Below are 25,753 nucleotides of genomic sequence, written 5' to 3'. Positions count from 1 at the left end.
TGAGACAGTCATCTGTATCAAAATACACGAATCCAAGTCATTTATTTGAGAACTGAAATTCATGTCTTTAAAATAAAATCTCCGATCTTTGGATTCTAAAAGAAAAAGAAAGAAAAACAACAAACGAAACAAAACAAATAAAAATAGGATACAGCACAACATAAGCTAAGTTAATGTTCAGTGAGAGGGATATTACTTGAATCACTGTCCTAGAATTTGAATTTTGGAATTTGGATTCTGTTCAATGGCAAATGCAGCGAAACAACAGAAACATGTATTTTTGAAAGTTTTTCTGCCGATTTGATCCTTTCTGTCCCATATAAGATGTGTAGCTTCATCAAAATGCCTTTGTTTTTTTCTGGAATATGGCTGTTTTTTTTTTTTTCCATGTTGTCCAGTGTTGTAAAGTGTATTTCAGCAGCAGTTGTCATCCTCCCTCCTTTTTCTGAAAAAGGTGGCATTCAGAAACATCCAACTAAAATAATTCAGCATAATCAGGAGGGGCAAGAGCTGCAACTAGAGTTGGGGTTCGTGAAGGGATCTTCTTCCCTGCACGGATTTGCTTCTTCCTGCCGTGGTCCCACTTTAGGTGGTCCCATCCAGCACTCAATGTTTCTTTGACCACGTGTACAGTTCCTCTTCCAGTGTCCTCATTCTTCGCATGCAAGGCAGGTATTCTTTATCCACTTGGTGGGCCACATAAAACACATCTTTGGCCTTGCTAAGACATTACAATTTAAAACCTGACAGTTCAAAGACATCCTATAAAAGCTTAAACACATCCAATACGACACGTGATCACATCTGACTTAAGGGAAGAGAGAAAGTAAGAGTCACCCTGTGTTATTAAGACCTTGGAATCAGATAATGTGTTTTAGAAGTCAACTGAATGTGTACATCCAAGGTGACAGTATCAAAAATGTATTACCATAGTAAAAAAGAAAAAGGTAGTGAACTGAGCCAAATTCATTAATGATTTATGTTTGATGGAGCATCTTTAATATTTAGGGCATAATTAATAAGTAGGGGCATTGGTTGCTCTTAGTTGAGGAAATCATGCTCACTGTCAACAGCAGATAAATGAGACAGGGAATCCTGTCATCTCACACATTCATATGTACACTTCTACACAAAAACACACAAATGGATGGATGGGACAGGACTGTAGCCCTGCTTACTGTTTGTCAAAGAGTGAGAAATGACCATAAGCATCCATCCATCCCCCCAACTTATCCTTGTCAGGGTCATGGTGGGGCTGGAGCCTATCATAGGGTGAGAAACAGGGCACACCCTGGACAGGTCACCAGTCTGCTGCAAGGCTAACACATAGAGACAGACAGCCATCCAAACTCACCCCTACAGACCATACAGAGTCACTAATTAACCTAACCACATGTCTTTGGACTGTGAGAGGAAGCCAGAGTATCTAGAGAGAACCCACGCAAACTCTCCACACAGAAAGACCACGGCCAAGTGGTGGAATCGAACTCAGGACCTTCTTGCTGTGAGGGAACAGTGTTAATCTGCGCACCACTGTGCTTAACATAAATGCTCACACCAGTGCTAGATTTTCTCAGACAAACCTGCACACATGCAGCATTGCAGTGTAAGCCATGAGATAAAAGTACAGTGCACACACTCACATGCAGTCCCTTGAGTGTATCACTGTGTGCGGTGGCTGGATATGATCAAGGCATAGTAATGATAAATGGTCCCAGATTACACACAGCTTTCTCTAAATAAACCATAATCAGTTTTGGAAATTTCCAGTCTTCCAGTGCAATGCAGTGAGGGTGGAAGGATGGGCAATGGAGTTTAAAGAATTATAATAATATAAGCAGCAACAAAGCTCAGCACTTATCTATTTATCTATCTTGTTTGTTTCTTTTTGGTTTTTAGTGTTCAATTCATTTAGATCAGGTGATCAATATACAGAGTTTATTTAGAAAATAAAATAAACAACAATGCTACACAAAATAAAGCAGAACACACTTCAATATCGCTGTTTCAGTTAAATATCGAAAAGGAGTTTTAGACCTGAGTGCAGCACTGTTGATAACGTAACCCTATTGAACAGCTTGAAGCCATGTCAGCATGCAGGGTTCTGCTCTGAAATGATTTGAGTTAGAGAGCAGGACATTCTCTGTTACGCTGGGTAAACAATACTCTTGGAATACCTCAAGGCTCTATTCTGGGCCCTGTTTTATTCTCCCTGCTCATGCATATACATCCGTTTCTAATATTATATGTATACTAGATAAAGTATAAATTATTATCATATCATCACCATGTTTTTGTGAATCCATAACTTTGCCTCCATACAACGAAGCCAATACCTCTAGTTTTGAAAAGTTAGTCCTACAATCCAAATAAGCATTAAATAACCTTTGGCCTTTCTTTGTGTCTCATGAAGACCATATCTTTACATCTCCTTTTGAACTGTTTCATGTTTGGACACAACGCCACACTTAAACTGCTCATTCACAGTTTCACTCCACGCACAGAAATACCAAAGCGTTTCCTGGTAGTACAGCTTTAAAGTTACAAAAAACCCTTAAATTATAAGTTGTCTTAGTTCATTTAATCAGTATACAAGCCCTCTCCATCTCCTCCTTCACTTACATCCATTACTTCTCTCTCTTCCTTCATCTTCAACATCCTTTCTCAAGCACCTATGCCTCCCCTGCACATGTCCAAACCATTTCAGTCTAAATTCTCGTCCTTAGCTGTCCCTCTGTTGCACTCATTTCTAATCCACCTTCATCACTCCCAACAAGATCTTAGCTTCTTCAGTTCTGCCAGCTCCACCTGATGCCTTTTTGTCAGTGCCACCATCTAGAAACAGTGTTGTAAACCTTTCCTTTGGCTCTTGCTGCTGTCATTTCCTCTTTGTTTGTTTTGTTTTTACAAATAAACATGTCTGTATTATTTATTATATTTTAACATGTTTGGTGCTTATCATATTTATGCTTTGTCTTAATTAAAACAATTTTAACTCATTTATGTCACATATATGTTTATATGTATAACTAATGTTCTGCATTTGAAGGTGGTATTTGCAGTGACTAAGCGGATGTTTTAACATTCGTAATCAACATACTAAAGAGGGTTACTTTAACGCTTGTAGATTTGTAACTTTACTGAATTAATTGTCTATCAATCCATGATTATCCAATTCAGGGTCATGGGGGTACTGGAGCCTAACCCAGCTGTTATAGGGTACGCCCAGGTCTGTTGCAAGGCTGTTGAATCAACCATATCATGTTAAAAAGAGAGAGAGAGTGAAAGAAAAGAGAAGGAAAATATACAAGATCTGAAATCCTAACAAATCTGGCAAAATAAGGACAGAGTCTCAATTGCGTTGTGAGTACAATCTATCCACAGAAGGACTGGTAGCTCCCCTTACGATAAGGGTTCAGATCGCGCGAACAGGTGTGGGATTAGAGCTCTGGGTAGCTCCCCAGCTGGGTCTAGACTGGGTCTAGAGAGTACTTTAAATTCAGGGAATTTAAAATAGAAAGTAGCTCGTCCACAGAAGGACTGGTAGCTCCCCTTACGATAAGGGTTCAGATCGCGCGAACAGGTGTGAAATGTGTTTGTTTTAATCAATTTTAAATCATGCTTTTTATTTGTTTTTGTTTCTAATGTCTCTGTAAAGCACTTTGAATCACCTTGTTGTTGAATTGTGCTATACAAATAAATTTGCCTTGCCTTGCCTTGCCTATCACTGACTGTAAATATGAGAATGAACAGATATCACCACTCTGTACTCAATAAACAGCAACCAGTGTAAGATGCAGCTGTTACAAAGAAGCTGCCATCCTCCACATCAGAGGCTAACATTCAAACCAGGTCACGTTTTATATCCACAGCTAGTAAACACACACACACACACACACACTATTACAAGTTTAAGGACACTTGCTTTTATTCATACAGTTCTCAGCTGATGGCATCTCAGCTTCAGACATCATGCAGCTCCAGGAAGGCTGCCTTATATAGTGTTTACCACACACTGAACATAAACACTGCCTGTCAGTAAGCACTCTGAATACTTAATTCATAAAGTTGCTATCTCCATGCTTATTGGGGTCATCAGATTGTTGAGCTTTCCCTTGAAATATAAAGGACACTGAGAGCTTCTTCTGTTCTTAGCTGACACTAAGAAAACACCCATTAATACACTTTCAAATATGTATAAAACCCAAGACTAAGAAAACTGGTATGGTACAGGAGTTTAGTGTGTTTTTCTTTTTTTAAATTTTACAACTTTTTCAGTTTTTCATATTTGGTCTGTCTCTTTGACTCTTTCCTGTCCCCCCTCAGGTTCTGATTTAAGCAAGGCCTTTCCAAGTCTGCTCTGTAATGAAGACGAGTGAGCAATTTTTTCAGTGCTTTTTACTCATAAAACAAATATTTTTAGACAATTATAAGTTGTTGGGGTTTTTTTTTAACTGATTTTGAGAAGAGAATTTTCTCTTCATCGATCAGCCAGCGCCACAGCATCCTCCACTTTGTCCGTTACCCTTGTAGGTAGGGTAACTGTCCCGTAGCCCAACTCTCTGTTCAACTGTCAGGCCGAAAAAATATTTGGCCACATTAAGAAAAAAAATATAGTTCATCATTTTGAGAATAAAGTCAATCCACTGTCCACTGTCTTTTATATGTCACTTCTGGACTTTGGATTTTCATCTACTGGAGGGGTTGTTTGTAACCTCAGGTGAAGTTTACTGAACATTTACTGTGACATCCATAGGACCTCCGTGTAAGGGCTATTTATAGCCCAAATCTGGACCCTTTTCAAACTCAGACTGATTTTAGATGTCATTTTTACACTGCTTGTAAAGCCTCTGTAGTGACTGTTTCCAGAGCGTGGAGGACATGTTTTCTGTAGGCCCATCAGTGCCAATTTTTCTGTAGCTTTATTTACACTTTTGTATGTGTCTATCGCTGTCATCTGCGGCTGAGACAATCAAATAAAGTTCGTGGAAAACGATCTGGAACAGTATGCCACCCTCTAATATGGAACTAGTCTACATGTCTTCAGCGTTCAGAGTGCTGCAGCCCGACTCTTCACAGGACACGTAAATGCGACCATATTTCCCCAGTTTTGGCTTCTTTACATTCTAGAATTGATTTTAAGACTGATTTAGACTGTTAGGTCAGCTGATAAGTTGCTTCTAGTTGTTCCTTGAAGCAGACTGAAACACAGAGGAGACCGGGCCTTTGTTCCACAGTTTAGGCGCAGCAATCGCAGTCTGCCTCTTCAAATTAGGATCTTTCCAACACTCAACATTTTTAAATCCCATCTGTAAACACTCTTTACTCTTTAGCTTTTAATTGTGAGTTTGGTGCTGTTCTCTTTGTGTGTGTTTGTTTTACTTTTTACTTTGTACAACACTTTGGTCAACCTGTGTTGTTTTTAAATGTGCGTATAAATAAATTGATTGTTTTCATACACAACCTACCCCAGAGATCTACAATGGCGCCGGGATTAATAGAGAATATGTCTGTGAAGGTTCACAGTCATCCAGGTCATTGTAGTCAAAGGAGCTTGCAAAGAAAAGCGTCTGGACTTCTTTAAGTTGCTTGAAGACGTTTCACCTCTCATCCGAGAAGCTTCTTCAGTTCTAAGCTCAAATGGTGGAGAGTCCCAGATTTAAACCCAGTGGGAGTTTCCCCCCACAGAGGGACAAAAGGACCCCCTGATGATCCTCTAATCGCCTGAGCCAAGGTGTGAAACTGGGTGTGGGTCCCAATCAGCCAGAGTTTCGGGTGAGCTCATTGTGAAACCTGGCCCCACCTTATCATGCGAATTCCTGAGGTCAGATGGCCCAGGATGTGAGTAAGCGTTAAGGCGTCTGGGGAGGGAACTCAAAACTGGATTATAGATGGCAGAGAGTTGGTGTCGTAAACCCCCGCCTCTGTTCAAAGATGGTCGCTCACAGTGGACATAGATGCTTCTTTCACTCCTCTTTCAAACCATCTGTCCTCTCTGTCCAAAATGTGAACATTGACATCCTCGAAAGAGTGACCTTTGACCTTTAGATGCAGATGGACTGCTGAGTCTTGACCTTAGAACTGAAGAAGCTTCTCGGATGAGAGGTGAAACGTCTTCAAGCAACTTAATTCTGCTCCTCCCCCTTTGTGAGTGTGGACGCTTCATCTCTTTGCTCTCTAAATGCTTTGCTTCTTTTATTGATTTTTACCGATTTTTATGCTGATTTTTTCCCTTTTTTCCATATGAGCTTACCTGCGATAGCTTCTGGACACTTATAGATCATTAGGACTAAAGTGTTCTTAACAGAAACAGCAACATTTTTATAGTTACCTTATCCTCAGCGCTCCGTGTGTCTGTGGCCTAGACACAGCTGAAGCCTGATTACAGCGTCTGGGCACCGAGCAGCCTCGATAGCCTAGAAAGGTGCTAACCGCTAGGCTAACTAGCAACAAGATGCCTTCCCTCTCCACAGATGACTACCACAGCCTCCTGCAGAAGATTGCAGCACTGGAGACAAAAATTCATCGCTTAGAAGTAAACGTGGAGGTAAATGGACTGTGTGGAAATGAAACAACCTTGCCTTTGACTCAAAACAATGGCGATGAGCAAGCTAGCACACAGCTAAGGAGCACAGATAACATGACCAAGAAAGTAGACTTTGTGCACTATTATAAATCCTCAAGCGATAATCCCCCCTTGGACTGTCTTGGTGCAAAACCAAGACATAAATCATGTCTCCTGGAAGGGGGAGGACGTACCACAGGCAGGGCACAGCGAGCTGAAATCTCTGAAACCGACTGGCCTTCACTTCCTACGAGACAGAGAAGCTCTTCTACCCCTGTATACGAGAGGAAACAGGACTGGACAACCGTGAATAGGAAGGTTAACAACAAACCTTCAAAACAACTGAATGTGAAACTGCAGAACAGATTTGCTCCACTATCAAAGGACCCTGGATCTGTATCGGACAACCATCCATCTAAAAGTAGCGAAGTAAGGCCTGAAAATCCACGGGGAAAGCTAAAGGCTAGGCCTGAAACTCTGATTGTGGGTGACTCTGCCGTAAAGGATGTACAAAGCATGTGCGGTAAGAACACTAAAGTCCTCTGCTTTCCTAACGATATGGTCAACATCCTGAAGGAGAGAATTCTTCAAATTGCAGATGAATATCCAACTGTGACAAACATTGTCCTGCATACAGGGTCAAACGATGTGTCCAAACAACAATCGGAGGTTCTGAAACGGGACTTGATTGGATTATTAAACACTGTAAACTCTCTGAATGCAGCTGTATTCATCAGTGGGCCTGTACCGCCGGTCAGAGGAGGAGACGAGAGATTCAGCAGGTTGTTTACACTGAATAAATGGCTTATATCAGCATGTGCTGACCACTCAGTGCATTTTATCAACAACTTTAATATTTTTTGGGAACGCAGGCATCTGTTTAAAGCAAATGGATTTAATTTTAACAAGTCAGGGGTGAAACTGTTCACCTCCAACTTGTTTTATTCCATACGTCATCCATCTGTGCTTGGTGCCAAGGCTGAGATAAACGAGGAGTTATCTCATAAAGAGGAACAAACAGTACTCCAAGAACAGACAAAGCCCAGCAGAAACCTTGAGGAGGAGCTCCATTTGCCCCCACCCGGGAAGAGCCTCAGAAAGGAGAGACATCTGAGGCAAGAAGAGGCAAGAAGAGGGGTCCCTATTTGCCTCCAACTCTCTCAACAACACCAACAACCAGGACCAGGATCTTCCCCAGTCCCCCAAACCCCTGACAGGCCATCACCCCCATCACCCTCCTCCCCCTCCCTTTCTCCCTCCTCCCCACACCTGAAATTCACTGAAGAGATGATGGAGCGGGTCAATGCTGGGCTCAGATCTACCCCCCGGCCCAATCCCTCTTTGTCCCCCATAAACCCCCCACCAAAGCAGCCAAAGGTTCGCCACCGAGCCCCACCCTCAACAGAGCAATCGAAGTCACATTGCCCAGCCTCGCCCCCCTTAGTTCCTCCTTACCACCTTCATGCTTTGTCTCCGCAGTCTGATGTGTGATGTGTGGAGGGTCCGGGCTGCGAGGATTATGGCAGTGGTGACTTTTCCCAGGAGAAGCTGGGACCCTGTTTACTAGAAGGTTTTAAAATTTCTGTACTTTCAGGTGACAGAAGACATGTGGCCTGGTCAAAACACAGAGAGCTGCACTCTAAAAGATCTTTAAATATAGTAAACATACCTTGTGTGCCACAGGCTGCTCCCAAACACGAGGGGACAAGTAATACCTCTAAAACACTTAAGTTGGCTTTATTAAACGTTAGATCTTTAGCTGGGAAAACATTTTTAATTAACGATTTAATCACTGAGCACAGCCTTGATTTTATGTTTTTAACTGAAACTTGGTTGGACCAAAGTAACAGTGGAGCTGTTCTCATCGAGGCGACCCCTCCTAACTACAGTTTTATCAGTGAGGCCAGGGTGAGCAGGAGAGGAGGAGGGGTTGCTGTCTTATTTAATGAATCATTTCAATGTAAGCAGCTATCTCCTGGAAGTTTTCAGTCTTTTGAATATGTGGCTTTACAGCTGAAGGCCCCATCCAAAGTTGTGTTTCTTAATGTTTACAGGCCTCCCAAATACTGCACAGACTTTTTTAATGACCTCAGTGAACTGCTGTCTGTGATCTGTGTTGATTTCGACTGTGTAATTATTGTTGGGGATTTTAACATCCATGTGGACAACCCTCAGGACAAAGGGACTAAAGACCTGAGTAACACTCTGGGCAACTTTGGGCTGACTCAGCATGTAACAGAGGCCACACATAATAGAGGACACACTCTCGACCTACTGATCTCCAAGAGCCTGAGCATTTCAAACATTACTGTGTCTGATGTGGGCTTATCTGATCATTACTGTGTTTTCTTTGAAAGTAAAATCTCAGCCCACACAAATATATCAACAGCAGTGATCACAAAACGGTTTATAACTGAAGACAGTAGTGCAATTTTTAACCAGGTCTTCCCATTAACACCTGACCTGTCCAAAGGTTCAGTCAATGAGCTCGTCAATAGCTTTAATGCTAAAATGTTAAATGTAATGGACACTATTGCCCCCATTAAGGTGAAGGTTATCTCTGGAAGGAAAAAGTCTCCATGGAGAAACTCCACACTAGTGAAAAATGAAAAAAGAGAGTGTAGGAAAGCTGAGCGCAGATGGAGAAAAACAAACCTCCAGGTTCATTATGACATCTATAAAGAGAAACTTCACAATTATAATTTACAACTGAGGAATGCAAGAAGGTCCTACTTCTCTGACATCATCACTAAAAACAGCCATAATGCTCGGGTCTTATTTTCTACAGTTGACAGGCTAACAAACCCTCCTGTGTCAGTGGCAGCTGAACTTCATTCAACCATGGCCTGCAATGACTTTGCCAAATTCTTCACAGACAAAATCCAAAAGATTAGACAAGCAGTTGGTACATCAATGGCAGATTCAGGATATGTACTGTGTCCACCAAAAAACTGTTTAAACACCATCAAACAGTTTCACCCGATTAACAGCAAAGACCTGGAGGACATCTTAGGTCAACTGAACTCCTCCTCCTGCTGTTTAGATGTCCTGCCAACAAGTTTTTTCAAAAAGGTCTCAAAGACTTTAGAGTCAGACCTGTTACAGATCGTCAACTTTTCCTTAATGTCAGGTGTGTTTCCAGAACCACTAAAAACTGCTGTAATCAAACCTATACTGAAAAAGGACAATCTTGACAAGACACAAATGAAAAACTACAGGCCGATCTCAAATCTCCCATTTTTAAGTAAGATCATTGAAAAAGCAGTTTCTCAACAGCTCAATTACTTCTTAAAACAGAATAACTGCTGCGATGCCTTCCAGTCAGGTTTTAGACAGAACCACAGCACTGAAACCGCTCTGACCAAAGTGTTTAATGACATATGTCTGAACACAGATAGTGGAAAAATGTCAGTCTTAGTTTTACTGGATCTCAGTGCAGCATTTGATACAGTTGACCACAACATATTACTCAAACGACTGGAGAACTGGGCAGGTCTTTCAGGAACTGTACTAAACTGGTTCAAAACATACTTAGAAAACAGGAAATACTTTGTATCAATAGGTAACTTCACATCCGAGCAGACAAGTATCACATGTGGAGTTCCCCAAGGTTCCATCTTGGGACCCCCTCTGTTTAACATTTACATGCTCCCACTGGCACAGATTATAAAGAACAACAAAATAAACTACCACAGCTATGCAGATGACACACAAATATATATCACAATGTCACCAGGAGACCGAGGCCCTGTACAGGCTCTTGGTAAATGCATTGAGGAAATTAATTTTCTCCAACTAAACAAAAACAAAACTGAAGTAATAGTCTTTGGCGCCAAAGAAAAACGATTACAGGTCACCAGAGAACTTCAATCTATACATCTAAAAACCACAAACCAGGCGAGAAATTTGGGTGTAGTGATGGATGCAGACCTAAACTTAGAAAAACACATTAAGACAATAACAAAGTCAGCTTACTATCACCTCAAGAATATTTCAAGGATAAAAGATCTGATGTCTCAACAGGACCTGGAAAAACTAGTCCCTGCATTCATTTTTAGTAGGCTTGATTACTGTAACAGCATCTTTACAGGTCTACCTAAAAAATCAGTCAGACAACTACAGCTCATTCAGAACTCTGCTGCTCGAGTCCTCACTAAGACCAAAAAAGTGGACCACATCAGTCCAGCTCTGAGGTCTTTACACTGGCTGCCTGTCCGTCAGAGGATAGACTTTAAAGTTCTGATGCTGGCCTATAAAGCTCTGAATGGTTTAGGACCAAAATACATCAGTGACCTCCTGACCCAGTATGAACCTTCCAGATCCCTCAGGCCATCTGGATCCGGTCTTTTATCAGTTCCCAGAGTCAGAACCAGACACGGAGAAGCTGCATTCAGCTTTTATGCTCCCTATATCTGGAACAAACTCCCAGAAAGCCTCAGATCAGCTGAAACACTCAGTTTATTTAAATCCAGGTTGAAGACTCACCTATTCTCAGCTGCATTTGAATAAAGCACCAAATCCACACTTTTAAGCTTAAATTTCAAAACTTACACTAACTACTGATCTTATCTATTTCTGATTTTATCTGTTTTGATTTTATATACTGTTTTATTTGTTTGTTTGTTTGTTAAGTGGGTTTAGAGCTCTGGGTAGCTCCCCAGCTGGGTCTAGACTGGGTCTAGAGAGTATTTTAAATTCAGGGAATTTAAAATAGAAAGTAGCTCGTCCACAGAATGACTGGTAGCTCCCCTTACGATAAGGGTTCAGATCGCGCGGACAGGTGTGGGATTAGAGCTCTGGGTAGCTCCCCAACTGGGTCTAGACTGGGTCTAGAGAGTATTTTAAATTCAGGGAATTTAAAATAGAAAGTAGCTCGTCCACAGAAGGACTGGTAGCTCCCCTTACGATAAGGGTTCAGATCGCGCGAACAGGTGTGAAATGTGTGTTTTTAGTTAGTTTGTTTGTTTGCTTGTTTTAATCAATTTTAAATCATGCTTTTTATTTGTTTTTGTTTCTAATGTCTCTGTAAAGCACTTTGAATCACCTTGTTGTTGAATTGTGCTATACAAATAAATTTGCCTTGCCTTGCCTTGCCTAAAGAAGTCCAGACGCTTTTCTTGGCAAGCTCCTTTGACCATTAATACAGAAGCATCTGTGTCTGAAAGAGTCCAGGTTTTTTATTGGAAAATATCAGTGGCAGCAAAACATGGCTAGAAACCACTGGACAAAATATAATGCACCAGCAAGCCCTGAAGTCTTGATCATCTCACTGAAACACAAACTGGAGGACGAGTAAAGAGTTGCTAAAAAATATCAATAAAACAAAGACAACACGCTCCCCAAGCCTACCTCAGAGCATGAGTGAAAGGCATATAGAATAGAATAGAATAGAATAGAATTCAACTTTATTGTCATTGCACATGCACAGGTACAGGGCAACGAAATGCAGTTTGCATCCATCCAGAAGTGCTTTAGTGATATAGATATATTACAATATATATTAGCAATAATATAGATATGTGAGTATATTACAGAAATGGGTCTATTATGGTATAATGTACACGGTATGAAGTATGTTGTGAATATTCTATAACTATAAGTATGTACAGGCTGTAGTGAGTACAAGCTATGTATAGGCTATGAACAGGATATAAATATGAAAAACTATACAGAATATGAAATAAATAACTTTACAGAATCTGAGATATACAGCTATACAGAAATGGGAACTATGCAAGTTGTAAACAGTTGTAGGATTAAAGATTATCGAATGTACAGAATGATTATTTACACAGAGCTATACAGTAGTGCAGTTAAGATAAGTGAGGGTGTAGATAGTTTCTACAGAGGCTATATAAAGTGCTAGTGGTTGTGAGTGGTGGTTCAGTCCATGTTATTATTGTGTGTTTGAGGGTACAGTTGTCCATTGTGGGTGTGTGTATGTTCAGTCCATGTTTTAACGTGGGTCAGATGTCAAGAGGCAGAGTTCAGGAGTCTGACAGCTGTGGGGAAGAAGCTGTTCCGGTACCTGGTGGTCTTAGTCCGGAGGCTCCTGTGGCGCCTCCCAGAGGGCAGGAGGGTGAAGAGTCCATGTGATGGGTGACTGGGGTCTTTGATGATTTTCCCAGCCCTTTTCAGACAGCGCTTCCTGTAGATGTCTTTTATGGAAGGAAGTGGTGCTCCGGCGATGCGCTGGGCAGTTTTCACGACCCTCTGCAACGCCTTCCGGTCCGAGGCAGAGCAGTTCCCGTACCAGACTGTTATACAGTTGGTCAGGATGCTCTCGATGGTGTAACGATAGAAGTTCACCAGGATGTCTGAGGACAGGTGGTTCTTCCTCAGAGTCCTCAAGAAGAAGAGGCGCTGGTGAGCCTTCTTGACCAGCTTGGAGCAGTTGGTCGTCCAGGTGAGATCCTCGGAGATGTGGACTCCCAGGAACTTGAAGCTGCTCACACGCTCCACAGCCGTCCCCTTAATGTGGATGGGTGGATGTGGGCTCAGCATTCCTCCTGTAGTCCACGATGAGCTCCTTGGTCTTCTCGGTGTTAAGCAGCAGGTTGTTTCTGTCGCACCACTCAGCCAGACGATCCACCTCCTCCCTGTAGGCGGTCTCATCGTTGTCACTGATGAGGCCAATCACCGTGGTGTCATCTGCAAACTTAATGATGGTGTTGGAACCATCAGCAGGTCTGCAGTCGTGGGTGAAGAGGGAGTAGAGGAAAGGGCTCATCACACAGCCTTGTGGTACACCGGTGTTCATCGTGATTGTAGATGAGCAGCGGTTATCCAGCCAGACATGTTGGGGGCAGTTGGTCAGGAAGTCCAGTAACCATTTGCAGATGAGGGAACTGATGCCCAGGTCTGTCAGTTTCCTGATGAGTTGTGAGGGGTGGATTGTATTGAATGCTGAACTGAAGTCTATAAACAGCATTCTGGTGTAGGTGTTGTTGTTGTCCAGGTGTGAGAGGACAGAGTGCAGTGCGATGGAGACTGCATCCTCTGTGCTCCTGTTCTGGCGGTATGCGAATTGGTGGGGGTCCAGGGTGGGGGGGAGACAGGATTTGAAGTGTGCTAGGACCAGTCGCTCTAAGCACTTAGTGATGATGGGGGTGAGTGCTACTGGGCGGTAATCATTGAGGCAAGATGGGTTGGAGTTTTTGGGTATCGGGACGATGGAGGTGGATTTGAAGCAGGCCGGTACCACAGCGTGGGCCAAGGACAGATTGAATATGTCTGTCAGCACTCCTGCAAGCTCCCCAGAACACACTCGGAGAACACGCCCGGGGATGCCATCAGGACCTGCAGCCTTGTGGACATTGATCCTGCTCAGCACCGCTCCTACATCGGTGGGGGAGAGAGTCAGAGGTTGGTGGTCTGGCGTCATGTCTGCTTTGGTTGTGGTTGTGGGGTTCCCTCGCTCAAAACGAGCATAAAAGTTGTTGAGCTCGTTGAGGAAGGAGACATCAGAGGATGCGGGGGAGAGTTTGGTGGTCCTGTAGTCTGTAATGTTCTGGAGTCCTTGCCACATGCGTCGGGGGTTGGAGTTGGAGAAGTGTTCTTCTACCTTCTTTTTGTAATGGTGTTTGGCTTTTTTGATGCCCTTCTTTAGATTAGCCCTGGCTGTGCTGTAGGCGTGTGCATCTCCTGACCTAAAGGCAGTGTTGCGGGCCTTCAGGAGGAGACGAACATCCCGGTTCATCCAAGGCTTCTGGTTGGGGTACATGGTGATCCGTTTCTGGGTGGTGACACTGTCTGTGGTTTCGGAGATGTAATCCAGTACAGATGAGGCGTACTGGTCCAGGTCTGTGTGGGTGAACATATTCCAGTCTGTGTTTTTAAATCTGTCCTGGAGCACTGCGTCTGTCCCCTCTGGCCACACTTTAATTGTCCTCACAGCAGGTTTCACACGTTGGATGAGTGGTGAATACCTAGGTGTGAGGAACAGGGATAGATGGTCCGATTGTCCAATGTGGGGGAGGGGTATGGCTTTGTAGGCTCCAGCCAGGTTAGAATACACATGGTTTAAAGTCTTGTCTCCTCTGGTGTGGCAGGAGACATGTTGGTGGAATCTGGGGAGGACTGTCTTTAAGTTGGTGTGGTTGAAGTTGCCAGCAACAATAAAAGCAGCCTCGGGGTGTTTATTCTGGTGTTTGTTAATGGCTGCAGAAAGTTCTTTCATGGCCAACCTAGCATTAGCGTCGGGGGTTATATACACGGCAGTGAGTATGATCGAAGTGAGTTCTCTGGGGAGATAATAAGGTCTGCATTTGACCATTAAAAACTCCGCATTAGGTGAGCAGTGACTCTCAGTAGTAGTGGAGTTCATGCACCAAGCATTGTTAATATAAATGCACAAACCTCCACCTCTGGTCTTGCCGGAGTCATCTGCTAGCCTGTCGGCTCGGTGTGTGTGGCGTCCTGCTAACTCGATAGCATTGTCCGGGCAGCTGTTGTTCAGCCATGTTTCGGTGAAAAACACGACATTTGAGTCCATAATCCGTCTGTTGTTAGTGATGGAGAGCCGTATCTCATCCATTTTGTTTGCCAGAGAACGGACATTGGCGAGAAAAATACTGGGTAAAGGCAGCCGGTGTGGTGTTAGCTTTAGCTTAGCCCGTAGCCCTCCGCGCCTACCTCGCCTTTGTTTACGATCTCGGCGCCGTCTGCGTGCACTTCCGCCCGGCCGGGGAGAGTGGGCAGCCTCCGGTGTTCTGGAGATCTCTGGGATGAGTCGGAGATCGGCGATAAACTGTTGGAGTTGTGAGTCCAGATGTCCAGAAGCTCTTGTCTGCTGTAGGTCAGCAACGCACAGCAGTTCTGGACAAATAATCCGGTTAAAAGTAGATAAAAAAACGCTAAATAGCAGATTCTGGAGAGACACTGAGCCTCGCGTTGTTCACGCGCCGCCATCTTGGAAACAAGATAACTGAAGCCATACCGGCTCAGAGTCACCCAGTTTAACATGGTTCATGTCAGGTTTTGAGGAACCAGGAGCTGCCGATTAGAACTGGGTTACTGGATCAAAAAGGTTTAAGTAGACAAGGGATAAAAATAAGGAACTGTTGGAATGCTATTACACAGGGATTGATGTGGGAACAGGATATGGGACCTATGAATTCTTTTACATCCAACATCTAGAGTGTTTCATCACCCAGAAGATGCAACTGCTATTACAACTAGAAATTAATGATGTACAACACAAATGCTATGGCGAGGGGTAGCCAAGATGTCAGGTCAAGGGTGAGATATCATTATCTTTGCCCCCTGAGATTTGGTATCAAGTCCCAAGAACGACTGGTACAATGAAGGCGTTGAGCCAACCTTAAATTGAAGACAAACTGGAAAACTGGAAACCTGGACCCTCCGTGGCCTACTACAGACTACAGGTAACTTCTGAGAGGCTACTAGAAGATGTGATTGCAGCATTATGGACTATCCCTATTGTGATCCTCACTGAAACCAACCAGCTGATCTATACCCTCCATGCTGAATATGTTTCCAAACTAACTTCATTCTAAGCCAAAGACTAGAAAATATGATGAAGCACATCTTCCCTTTGGCTTCACCTGCACAAGTGCCGAGGTAGGTCTCCCTGCAGGATTGGTTTAGGACAAACAGTATCCCACAGCTGTTTATGTTTTTAAACCCATTTTGCACAGAGAGGCATTTTTTTGATTTGATTGCAATGTTGAATATTATTACGCAGGAAAAAAACAACTACACGTAAAATAATTACACCGTGACGCCTCTGCCTTTGTAAACGGAGGGACAGTAACTGCGTGTAAAACCTGAAGACAGTCAGATTAACAGTATTTTGTCTCTATCTGCCATTCTGCAATTCATCTCATGTAAACAATAACGTGGCGCACAGCATGTCGTGAATAAAGGCACATACCTTTGATGTTGCGTGACCAACTCTGTATTCCTCGTCCACACGGAAACGCAAAACAGGAGTTTCAAAAATCTCAGTTTTCGGTGATTTGAAACGGCGTTTACGTGGACGAAACAGCTGCGTTTTCAGAAATACTCGTGTAGGTGCGGACGTAGCGTAAAAGAGTTAGTAGTTTATTTTATTTCTTCCTGTAATTTATTGCAGATTATTTGTATTTGCTTAATTGTTTACTAAATGTTTGAGGTGTGAAATAAACCACAATTCAGCAAAATATGGGCGTGTGTGGTTAAAGGATGTGTTTGCGCGCGCAAAGTTTGAGAATCGCTGTGCTAATGGATGAGAGGAATTCGGAATGGCCAACTTAAGGCCCAAGAACGATCAAAGAACAGAGATCAGTGAGTATATCAGGAAGACAGCCACAACTTTTAGGTGCTTAGTAAAAACTGGAAAAGGAGGGGAGCAAGAACAGGAACCATCATGGAAGGACAGACGCCTGAAAGACATGTACCACCACCAGACAGAAGAAGTGGCTGATATCAAGAAATCTGACCAATGGCTGGAAAAAGCTGAATTGAAAAACAGTACAGAGCCACTAATCATAGCAGCACAGGAACAAGCTCTAAGTACAAGATTGATAGAAGCCGGGGTCTCCCAATTCAGGCAAGACCCCAGGTGCAGACTGTGCATAGATACCCCTAAGACAAGTCACATAAGGCACATAAGTGATACATGTAGCTATACCAAGTGATACCAGCATCAGGAAAAAGAAACAAGAAAAGCTTGAGAAATACCAAGAGCTGAGAGATGGGCTGGAGAGGAGGGAGAATGGAGGGTGAAGGCAGCAGTGGTCTCCATACTACTTTGAGCACTCGGGCAGTGACCTCAAAATTGACTGGCTCCAGCAGATGACATCCAAGATGTCCATTAAAGTCTGGTCCTATCACCACTCTCTACCAAGCTTTACAACTTCATCCACAATTTCGCATAACTGACATCCAACCCTTGATCTGACTGAAAAAGATTTTTATCACCCAGCTTTAAACTCCTGATCCTGTCAGATGATCTCTTCATCTCCAAAACAGTATAGACATACTTCAAGATTTCCCTTACTACATTTTCCTTCCTATCTGCATCACAGTAGAACAGCTTGAATGCCTGATCTTTGTGTCCTTCCACCTGGACAGACAATTGATCTACATTCCTTCACTCCATCACATCAGCCAACTCACTTCCTTTGCCAGTCGTAGTCTCTGTATTTAAAGTCTCTACTCTGACCTCTACACTCATTCTTTCTTTCTTTCTTGCTGCCTCCAAATACCCCTCTCCACCTTCTCCTTTTCCTTTGTGTTAGCCAGGTGTAGCACAGTTTCTGTCGGCACCCTGCTGTAGGAGGTTGTTGTTAACCCAGGGCCTGACCAATCCGATATGGAAATCTCATTCTTGATGACTCAAATGTATAATTTGGCCAAGATGTATGCTCTTCCTCACATAACACTCCTGATTTATCTGAGCTTAGGAGTACACAGGCATGTAGCCATAGTATAAATGTTCTAGCAGGAGAATGAATGGCTGCCAATGGAACTGGGTCACTTGTGTTTATTGATTATGTGACTGCTCATAGAAGTGAATCTGAAGTGTACAGATTTACACTGGTTTACCGGATGCTGTAAAGCCGATCAGATGGCCCTTAAAGTGCACATGGATAATGATCCACACAAACTCCAAAAGCAAGCCAGGAGTTTCTTAAGGAAAATAAATGTGATATTCTTCAGGTGGGGTTTTGTTGTCCATGGCTCTAGACTTCAGGCAGACATTGACCACAAAGGAGAATGAATGGCTGAATGGCTGCCACATCAGCCAACTCACTTCATATTAAATAGAAGCCTTATTTTTAACAGTATGTTACCTTTTTTATTATTATTATTTTTGCTGACCCCGTAAATGGGGGGCTATGTATAAAACTGGTTTTCAGAAAATAAGCTAAAAATCAAACATGGCACATCCAACTGCCAACAATGCTAGCAGTGAGATGGGGCATTTCTACACTCACTAATTCTTTTTTGATTCTTCAGTTTAAAATTAGAGATTTAAAATGGGGAATATTAACGTTTTTTAAAATACAGTGATAAGTACCGTATTGCTAATGTTATTTGATATTGTTCAACGGAAAGCCCAAAGTGGGAATAAAGAAAAAAAAACCTTGCTATGACATAAAAACAAAATATTCACTAGCTGATCGTTTTCCTCTGTGGCTTCAATCCTGCCCACCATTACATCAGGATCTTACATAAGAGCCACAATCAAACATGTCCAGAGGGACAGCAGAACAGCAACACAAACGGAAACAGTCACTAGCTCTGTTTTTACCTGCAAGCTCCTGCACTCTCACAGGAATGACAGGCAGCCAATTAGGCCTGAATGAACATGCAGAAAAACACTGAAAGAAATAAAGTAAAAGATCATTTGTGGCCCGAGGCTGGCATTGCATGGATGGTGAAAGATTAATGCTGCCCTTCTGAAGAACTAAAGGCTCTAAAGGGATGGAGAAAGTGACTTTTTTTTCTCCTCTGAAGCACTAGTAAAAAAAGGAGGGGTTCTGAGACAGCTCCAGGCGACAGCACAAAGAAGCAGAGAATGGCCAAGGAGGAAGGAATCACAAAGAGGAAGTCAAACATATTGCAATGCCAGTGACACAGAGGTGCTTTCACATTGAAACACAGGTTTCTCTTGCTGTACTCATTGTTTTATAAGTCTTAGCAAAATAAATGTGCTCGTTGAACAACCACACTTTCTCTATGCAGTCCACACTAATAATGGTAACAATTTAATAATAAACAACAAAAGTTTTCCACCCAATACCTGGGTCCCATCAGGTCCCTCTTGTTTTGAAACTAATTGCCTATGACATCAATTTTACATCATAAAGCAAGAAATTGCCATCTACTGCCTGCATTTATAAAATGGCAGCATCTTGTTATATACATGTAACCCGGGGGACATTTAGTAACTCAGAGCATTTGGAGTGATCTAAACACCCAAACCACTACTTGAGATGTTGTTGGAAAAAAGATACAGACTGTTACCTTCATTTTGCAGCTTTTTGATTTTGTTTTTTAAATATCCAGATATTCCACTGCAGGTGAGACAACAATGCCTCACACATTCCTCACCAAAAACTCAAAGCAAAAGTAGATCACGGAGAAACACACCTGAGTATGCCCAGTAAGTCTCTTCAGGGGTGGCTCTTCGAAGTCGTATCTCACCAGTTCTTTGCAAACCTTGGATAGGGCCTTCTGACTCAGCTTGGGTTCCTGTCAATGCTGTGGAAGAGAAGAACACAGGAACAGGCAGGTGAGCATAAACAGCTTAAGGAGCACCATCCGGATTCCAGCTGGGGAGGATGACAAGACAGCTGTGTCCTTAGCTACCCTCCACACAAACTGTCTAGTAGCCACACAAGGAACAAAATTCAACAATGAAGGAAAACTATGCTGTGGAACTTAAAACTGTCCCTGCCAGCAGTGAAATATTCCAGCAATCGGTGTTTTCACATCATGTGATAGTGTTGAAAAATCTAAATGTGTGCCCCTTCTTTTGATATATATAATAATAAAATAAAGATATTTGGGGAGATCTTGAATGATTAACCCTTGTGTCATACTGGGGCCTTTTTGGGTCCCCAGGGTGATCAACGTAAGTTTTTTAAAGTATGGCACAAGGGTTAATGATTCATGGATTACTGGTTCACGTTCGAGGAAAGTGCAAAAGGTCTACAAAACAGCCTATATACTTGGAACAGATCAGTGGACAGAGCAGTGCCAGGTGGCATTCGTACAGGTGAAAAAGTCTCTCTTTGTAAACATATATTTATTGAATTTTGTATTCCAACACTTTAAACACCTTGAACATATGGCAGTAAGAAAGCACTAAGAACACAAGACATTCAAAAAACAAATTAAAGGAAAAAAATTATACATATCTATATATATCTATATATATATAGACAGAGAGATAATACTTAGGGAAATAAAAAATAATTAAATAAATAAAATACAAAGGAAAAAAGTGTACAGGATAGTCTACACTGTATACATTCCCAAATTTAGTTGCATATTTTCATTACTTCACTCTCTCCAGTTCCTCAACGTCCTCAGTCTTTAACAGGTCCAGAAGCATCTTCCAAATGTCAAAAAAATTCTGATGATCTTTTCCTAACCGCATAGGTCAGTTTCTCAAGAACTAAACTTGATAATACATTGTTTAACCATTGGTCAAAAGAGGGGCCACCAACTTTCTTCCAGCATATTGCAATACAACGTTTGGCCTGGAATAAGCAAAGGTCAACCATCTTTCTCTCCGTCTGAGCTAAATTACATTCATCTGAATAAATGCCTAAAATACAGACCTTAGGACTTAATGGGACAGGGGAAGATGTGATCTGAGAAATATATTTTAACACTGAGCACCAAAAGTTTTGAATCTTTTCACACTCCCACAAACAGTGGTACAATGGACCCTTGTGATCGGTACACTTATAACATATGTCCAATACATTAGGATCAAATTTATTTAGTTTTGCAGGGGAGGCATATGTTTCCATTATCCAGTTAAATTGAATCATTCTCAATCGGGTGTTGATGGTTTAGGTGTGTGTCTCTATTTTACTCCACTCGATGGATGAAGTATTCATTTATTTTGTTCATTTTCAGGCACAACAAATACCTATATTGAACATAAAATGCACAAAACAAAAAACAAAAATTGCCTGAAAAAGGAGTGGGACGAAGAAAACTTATTAAATCCCACCCCTATACTCACTCATCAACAAAAAAAATCCATACCAGCAATGGTAAGAGAACAGACATTACAGAGCACACTAAAACCATCATTGAGTATACTGTGACCAGACCAACTGTTTGTAGAGGAATTTAAATCTATGAATATTTTTGCATTGTTTCAGTTGTAAACTCAGACTGTTCCAGATTTTCACACCACATACAGACACACAAAAACCTTTATGGGTTGTTCGAGTTCTGGGTAATTTGAATTCTCCAAAGCCTCTCACATTATAAACCTTTTCTCGAATTTCAAATCTAGTTTGTAAATTTGCCGGTAAAAGTTTAGTAAAAGCTTTATACAAAATTATGGATGTATTGTAATTAACCAGATCCTGGAATTTAAGTAACTTTGCCTGAAGAAAGAATTTGTGAGTATGATCTAGATAACCAGCCTTATGAATAATACGCAGTGCTCGTTTCTGTACTGTGACTAATGGATTAGTTGCATTTTTATATGTGTTTCCCCACACTTCCACACAATATGTAAGATATGGAAGAACCAGGGTACAGTACAGAGTACGAAGTGCATCTTTATCAAGGAATTGTTTCACTTTGTTCAAAACTGCGAGGCTTCTGGAAATTTTGGTTTTTATGTGTCTGACGTGGGGTTTCCATGAAATTTTATTATCAATTACGACTCCCAAAAATTTGTTTTCACTCACATTATCAATTGGTACACCTTCAATGATAATTGGTAATTCTATATTATATTTTAAATTACCAAAAAACATTGCTTTAGTTTTATTTATATTTAATGATAATTTATTTATGTCCATCCATTTTTTTATTAATTTTAGCTCCCTGTTTACAGTTATTACAAGATCAGTATAATCATCGCTACTGAAAAATATGTTGGTGTCATCTGCGAACAGTATGAGTTTAAGTACTTGAGAAACATCAAAAATATCATTTATGTATACATTGAAAAGTTTTGGTCCCAACACTGACCCTTGGGGAACACCACATGTAATACCAAGTTTCTCTGAATGGTAATGCCCTATGCTAACATATTGTTCCCGACCCGTTAGGTAACTTTTTAACCAGTTACCAGCTTTCCCTCGAATACCATATCTTTCCAATTTATCCAATAAAATTGGAAAGATAAGTATCTTCTTGTAAGTCTTGTATCCACTCCTGTCTCTTATTGTCTGAGGTGTCTCTATGCTTCTCAACCAACATGTTATAAAACTGAGTGAGCAGTCTTTTCCAAAACAATTTTTTGTAACAAGTGTTTCTAGGATGGAAAATGGGGGCTGTTGCATTGAATTATTCAATTGAGCCAGAATAAAGCTTCTACGTTGTAGATATTTGAAGAAGTGTTTCTGAGGCACATCAAACTTTGCCCTCAACTCGCTGAATGACATAAGATTATGATCCTTATATACATCTTGTATTTTCACTATGCCCTTATGCAACCATATTTTAAAACCCATGTCCTTATGTGCTGGAGTAAAGAGCTCATTATCCCAGATTGGGGAAAAACAGGATAACCCCATGGGATCATCCAGTATTTTTTGAACTGTGTGCCAAACCACAATAGAATTTTTTACAAGTGAGATAAGTGACGGAAGTGACGGACAAGGTAAGCGACTCATGTTGTAACTGACGTCAGACGCCGGAGATTTTGGCGGAAAATTAAAGCGAATGGTAGTTTACATTTGAACAAATTCCTTTAAGCTTCAGTATTACCAAATATCAATTGTCTTATAACTAACAACATTTGTCTAAATCATCTCCAACACCCTGGAGAAAAACGGGGAGAGTTTAGAGGCTCTCCAAGATTACATCGATCAGTGCTTCCAGGATCTCGTAATGAAGAAGGCCCAGAGTGCAGCTTCCCCGGCCAAACCTGAGACGCCGTCGTCGAAAAGACTTCGCCTGGCAGATTCCCCCGGCACAACATCGCCAGCCAAAAAAAGATATTGCCAACATACTGGAGTCAATCGACAAACGATTGTCCAGTTTCGATGCAAGGCTGTCCTTGGTGGAGATTCTTCACCGGGAATTTAAATTCTTGCGAGAATCCCTGGAGTACAGCCAGCAGCAGGTGGAAACACTTGCTGCTGAAAATGCCACGCTAAGGGAGTCGGTGAAATGTCTCACAGAAAATGTTACCCAGCTCAATAGAGAAAATAAAAAAATAAAAGAAACAGTTATTGATCTACAAGCTCGTAGCATGCGTGATAATCTGGTATTTTCTGGTATTCCAGAAGCCTTTGATAGACTGCATCGCATCGGCCCCATGCGGGCTGCGACCAGGAGACCACGTCCTATTGTGGCCAAATTCGGCCACTTCAAACAAAAGGAACAGGTGAAAAGCCGCAGCAGGGAATTAAAAGGAACGGACTTCAGCGTGAACGACCAGTTCCCCAAAGAGATCGACGCAGGGTCCTCTTCCCAATCCGACGCGGCTTCATGCGGAAGGGCTCCCGCGCTGTCATCGCTGTGGACCGGCTCTACGTGGATGGACAGCTTTACCGCGACACCGACATCACTCCGTGGCTGTATTAACCTCACACCAGATAAGAATCAGCTACACCCTTTAACTATCCACTCACACTTACTTGCATTAACATCTGTTTAACTTACCGGTATCAAATCGCATCTTAAAGTGTGATTTCATAGCAGAATGAACTCCGTCAGTGATTTAATTGGAATGTTTCTGGGTTTTTTCCTTCTCGTTTTTCTTTCCTCTTTTTCCCCCTCTTGTTTTTATGCTGCTCGCCCTTGTCCTTGGTTTCTTTATTGCCCATCTCTGATGGTGAAATACTGTGCAAATATACACCAGTACAAATGCACACCCACACACAGAAAGTGCATAGCAGATGCATTTGAGATGGATACCCGGAACCTTATTTTTTCCTCTATCACACTGCCTCAGCTCGCAGTGCCAGAAGTCAATAAAGCTCAAAAAAACAGGCACTTTGGCCCAGCCTCTGTGTCCAAGTACACAAAAGTTCCTCTTCAGAAGAAAAATAGACAACACTGGTTCCTGTCATACATCACAAGGGGCATTTAGGGGAATTGCAGAGTGTTTCCTCAAGCTTAATTAAAATGCACAGCCCCTTCCTGTGCTCCTGTATTTAACCTTGACTTGCTCACTTCTCACTTGGCTTGATAAAAAGAATATCAGGGTGCTCAAACGTGCAGGGAAGTACACACACAGACGCAGACAATGTATGTATGCTAGGACCATCCAAGCCAGTCCTTACAGTGGCCATAAGTTCATTAGCATCCCTTACATCTGCCTCTAATACTCTCAGTGCTTAAGAACATTCACCAGCACACAAACATACATGCACATGTGTGTGTGTCTGTGCATGAAGCTGATCTGTTGTAGAAGCTGGCATCCTGCAGCCTGCTGGTGACACTCTGGGTGTTTATGTGTGAGACGGGGGGTAAGCAGAGAGTTATCTGTTGCACAAGCAAAATTTATAACACAATGACACAAAGCAATAACATGATTGAGACACAACTCAAAATACTGATTACAATCAAATATGCAATTCATTAAAAATGACTGGGCTCTCCGACGATTTATGGTTAGATTTATGTTTTCAAAGGTCATCCTTAGAAAGACAAAGAAAGAAAGAAGGAAAGAAAGAAAGACCTTTAACAAATGCATTTATTCAAATCACAATTCAATAATACAAACACTCACAAAGTCAAAGGAAACATCACAAAAACACCACCCAAAAACCACACACACTTCGATGAACGTGTAGTTATCAAAACAAATACAATAATAATAATAATAATATTACTCTAAAAATGCAAAACAAGTGCACCATCCTTCCTCAATGAACATAAAAATTTCGAATACACCACAAATCTGTAAACATCTGTAGATTACAAGTAACTCTATAAAAAGCATGCTCCACTTTCAATCTCGATGCGACTAACCCCTTAAAACTAAGTGCTGCATCAGTCCAACCCTGTCGAAGCATTTTATTCTTCCTTCTTTTCCAAATTGCTAAACTCAGCCGTTCCAAGAAGGAAATTAATTAAGACATGAGTCTGGATCAAGCTCTGTACTTAAGACTAAAAACAGCCATAGAAAAACACTCACCCAGGGCTTCCACCCATTCCTGCAATAAACTAAACAGGCTTTTTAACCTTACACAGGACAAAAACAAGTGTTCCAGCGTAGGGCTGCTCGATTATGGCAAAAATGATAATCACGATTATTTTCACTGCAATTGAGATCTCGATTATTTGACGATATTTATTTAACCCTTTAAGTCCTACCATAAAACCAAGTCCGCCAGAGCTTATATTATTTTTTTTACATGCTGTGGAGCCATTTTTGGGAGCATTTCAAGTTGCTATACATCAATACAACTGTTATAGCCCATATTTTAATAATATGTATGCATTAAGTCCATAGTAATTACATTAATTGCAAAAAGTGCAATAAACTACAAAAAAATTGAAAATCGTTTTTGTTTTTTGTACATA

At 41.7% G+C, this 25,753-nt stretch overlaps 1 protein-coding gene across 1 annotated transcript in view; it reads right to left on the bottom strand.

The window, feature by feature from the left end:
• The window catches only part of LOC120731844 (receptor-type tyrosine-protein phosphatase gamma-like), a 278,578-nt gene that overhangs the window by 168,595 nt on the left and 84,230 nt on the right, over positions 1-25,753 (bottom strand). The window contains exon 2 of the mRNA XM_040029139.1: positions 19,667-19,777. Within this exon, the coding sequence (XP_039885073.1) occupies positions 19,667-19,777 (111 nt within the window). The remainder of the gene's footprint in view (positions 1-19,666; positions 19,778-25,753) is intronic.

Source organism: Simochromis diagramma, unplaced genomic scaffold (genome assembly GCF_900408965.1).
Source record: "Simochromis diagramma unplaced genomic scaffold, fSimDia1.1 OVJJ01000352.1, whole genome shotgun sequence".
Classification (NCBI taxonomy): Eukaryota; Metazoa; Chordata; class Actinopteri; order Cichliformes; family Cichlidae; genus Simochromis; species Simochromis diagramma.
Note: the sequence above shows the minus strand (reverse complement) of the source record. Positions and strands in the feature narration are given on the sequence as shown.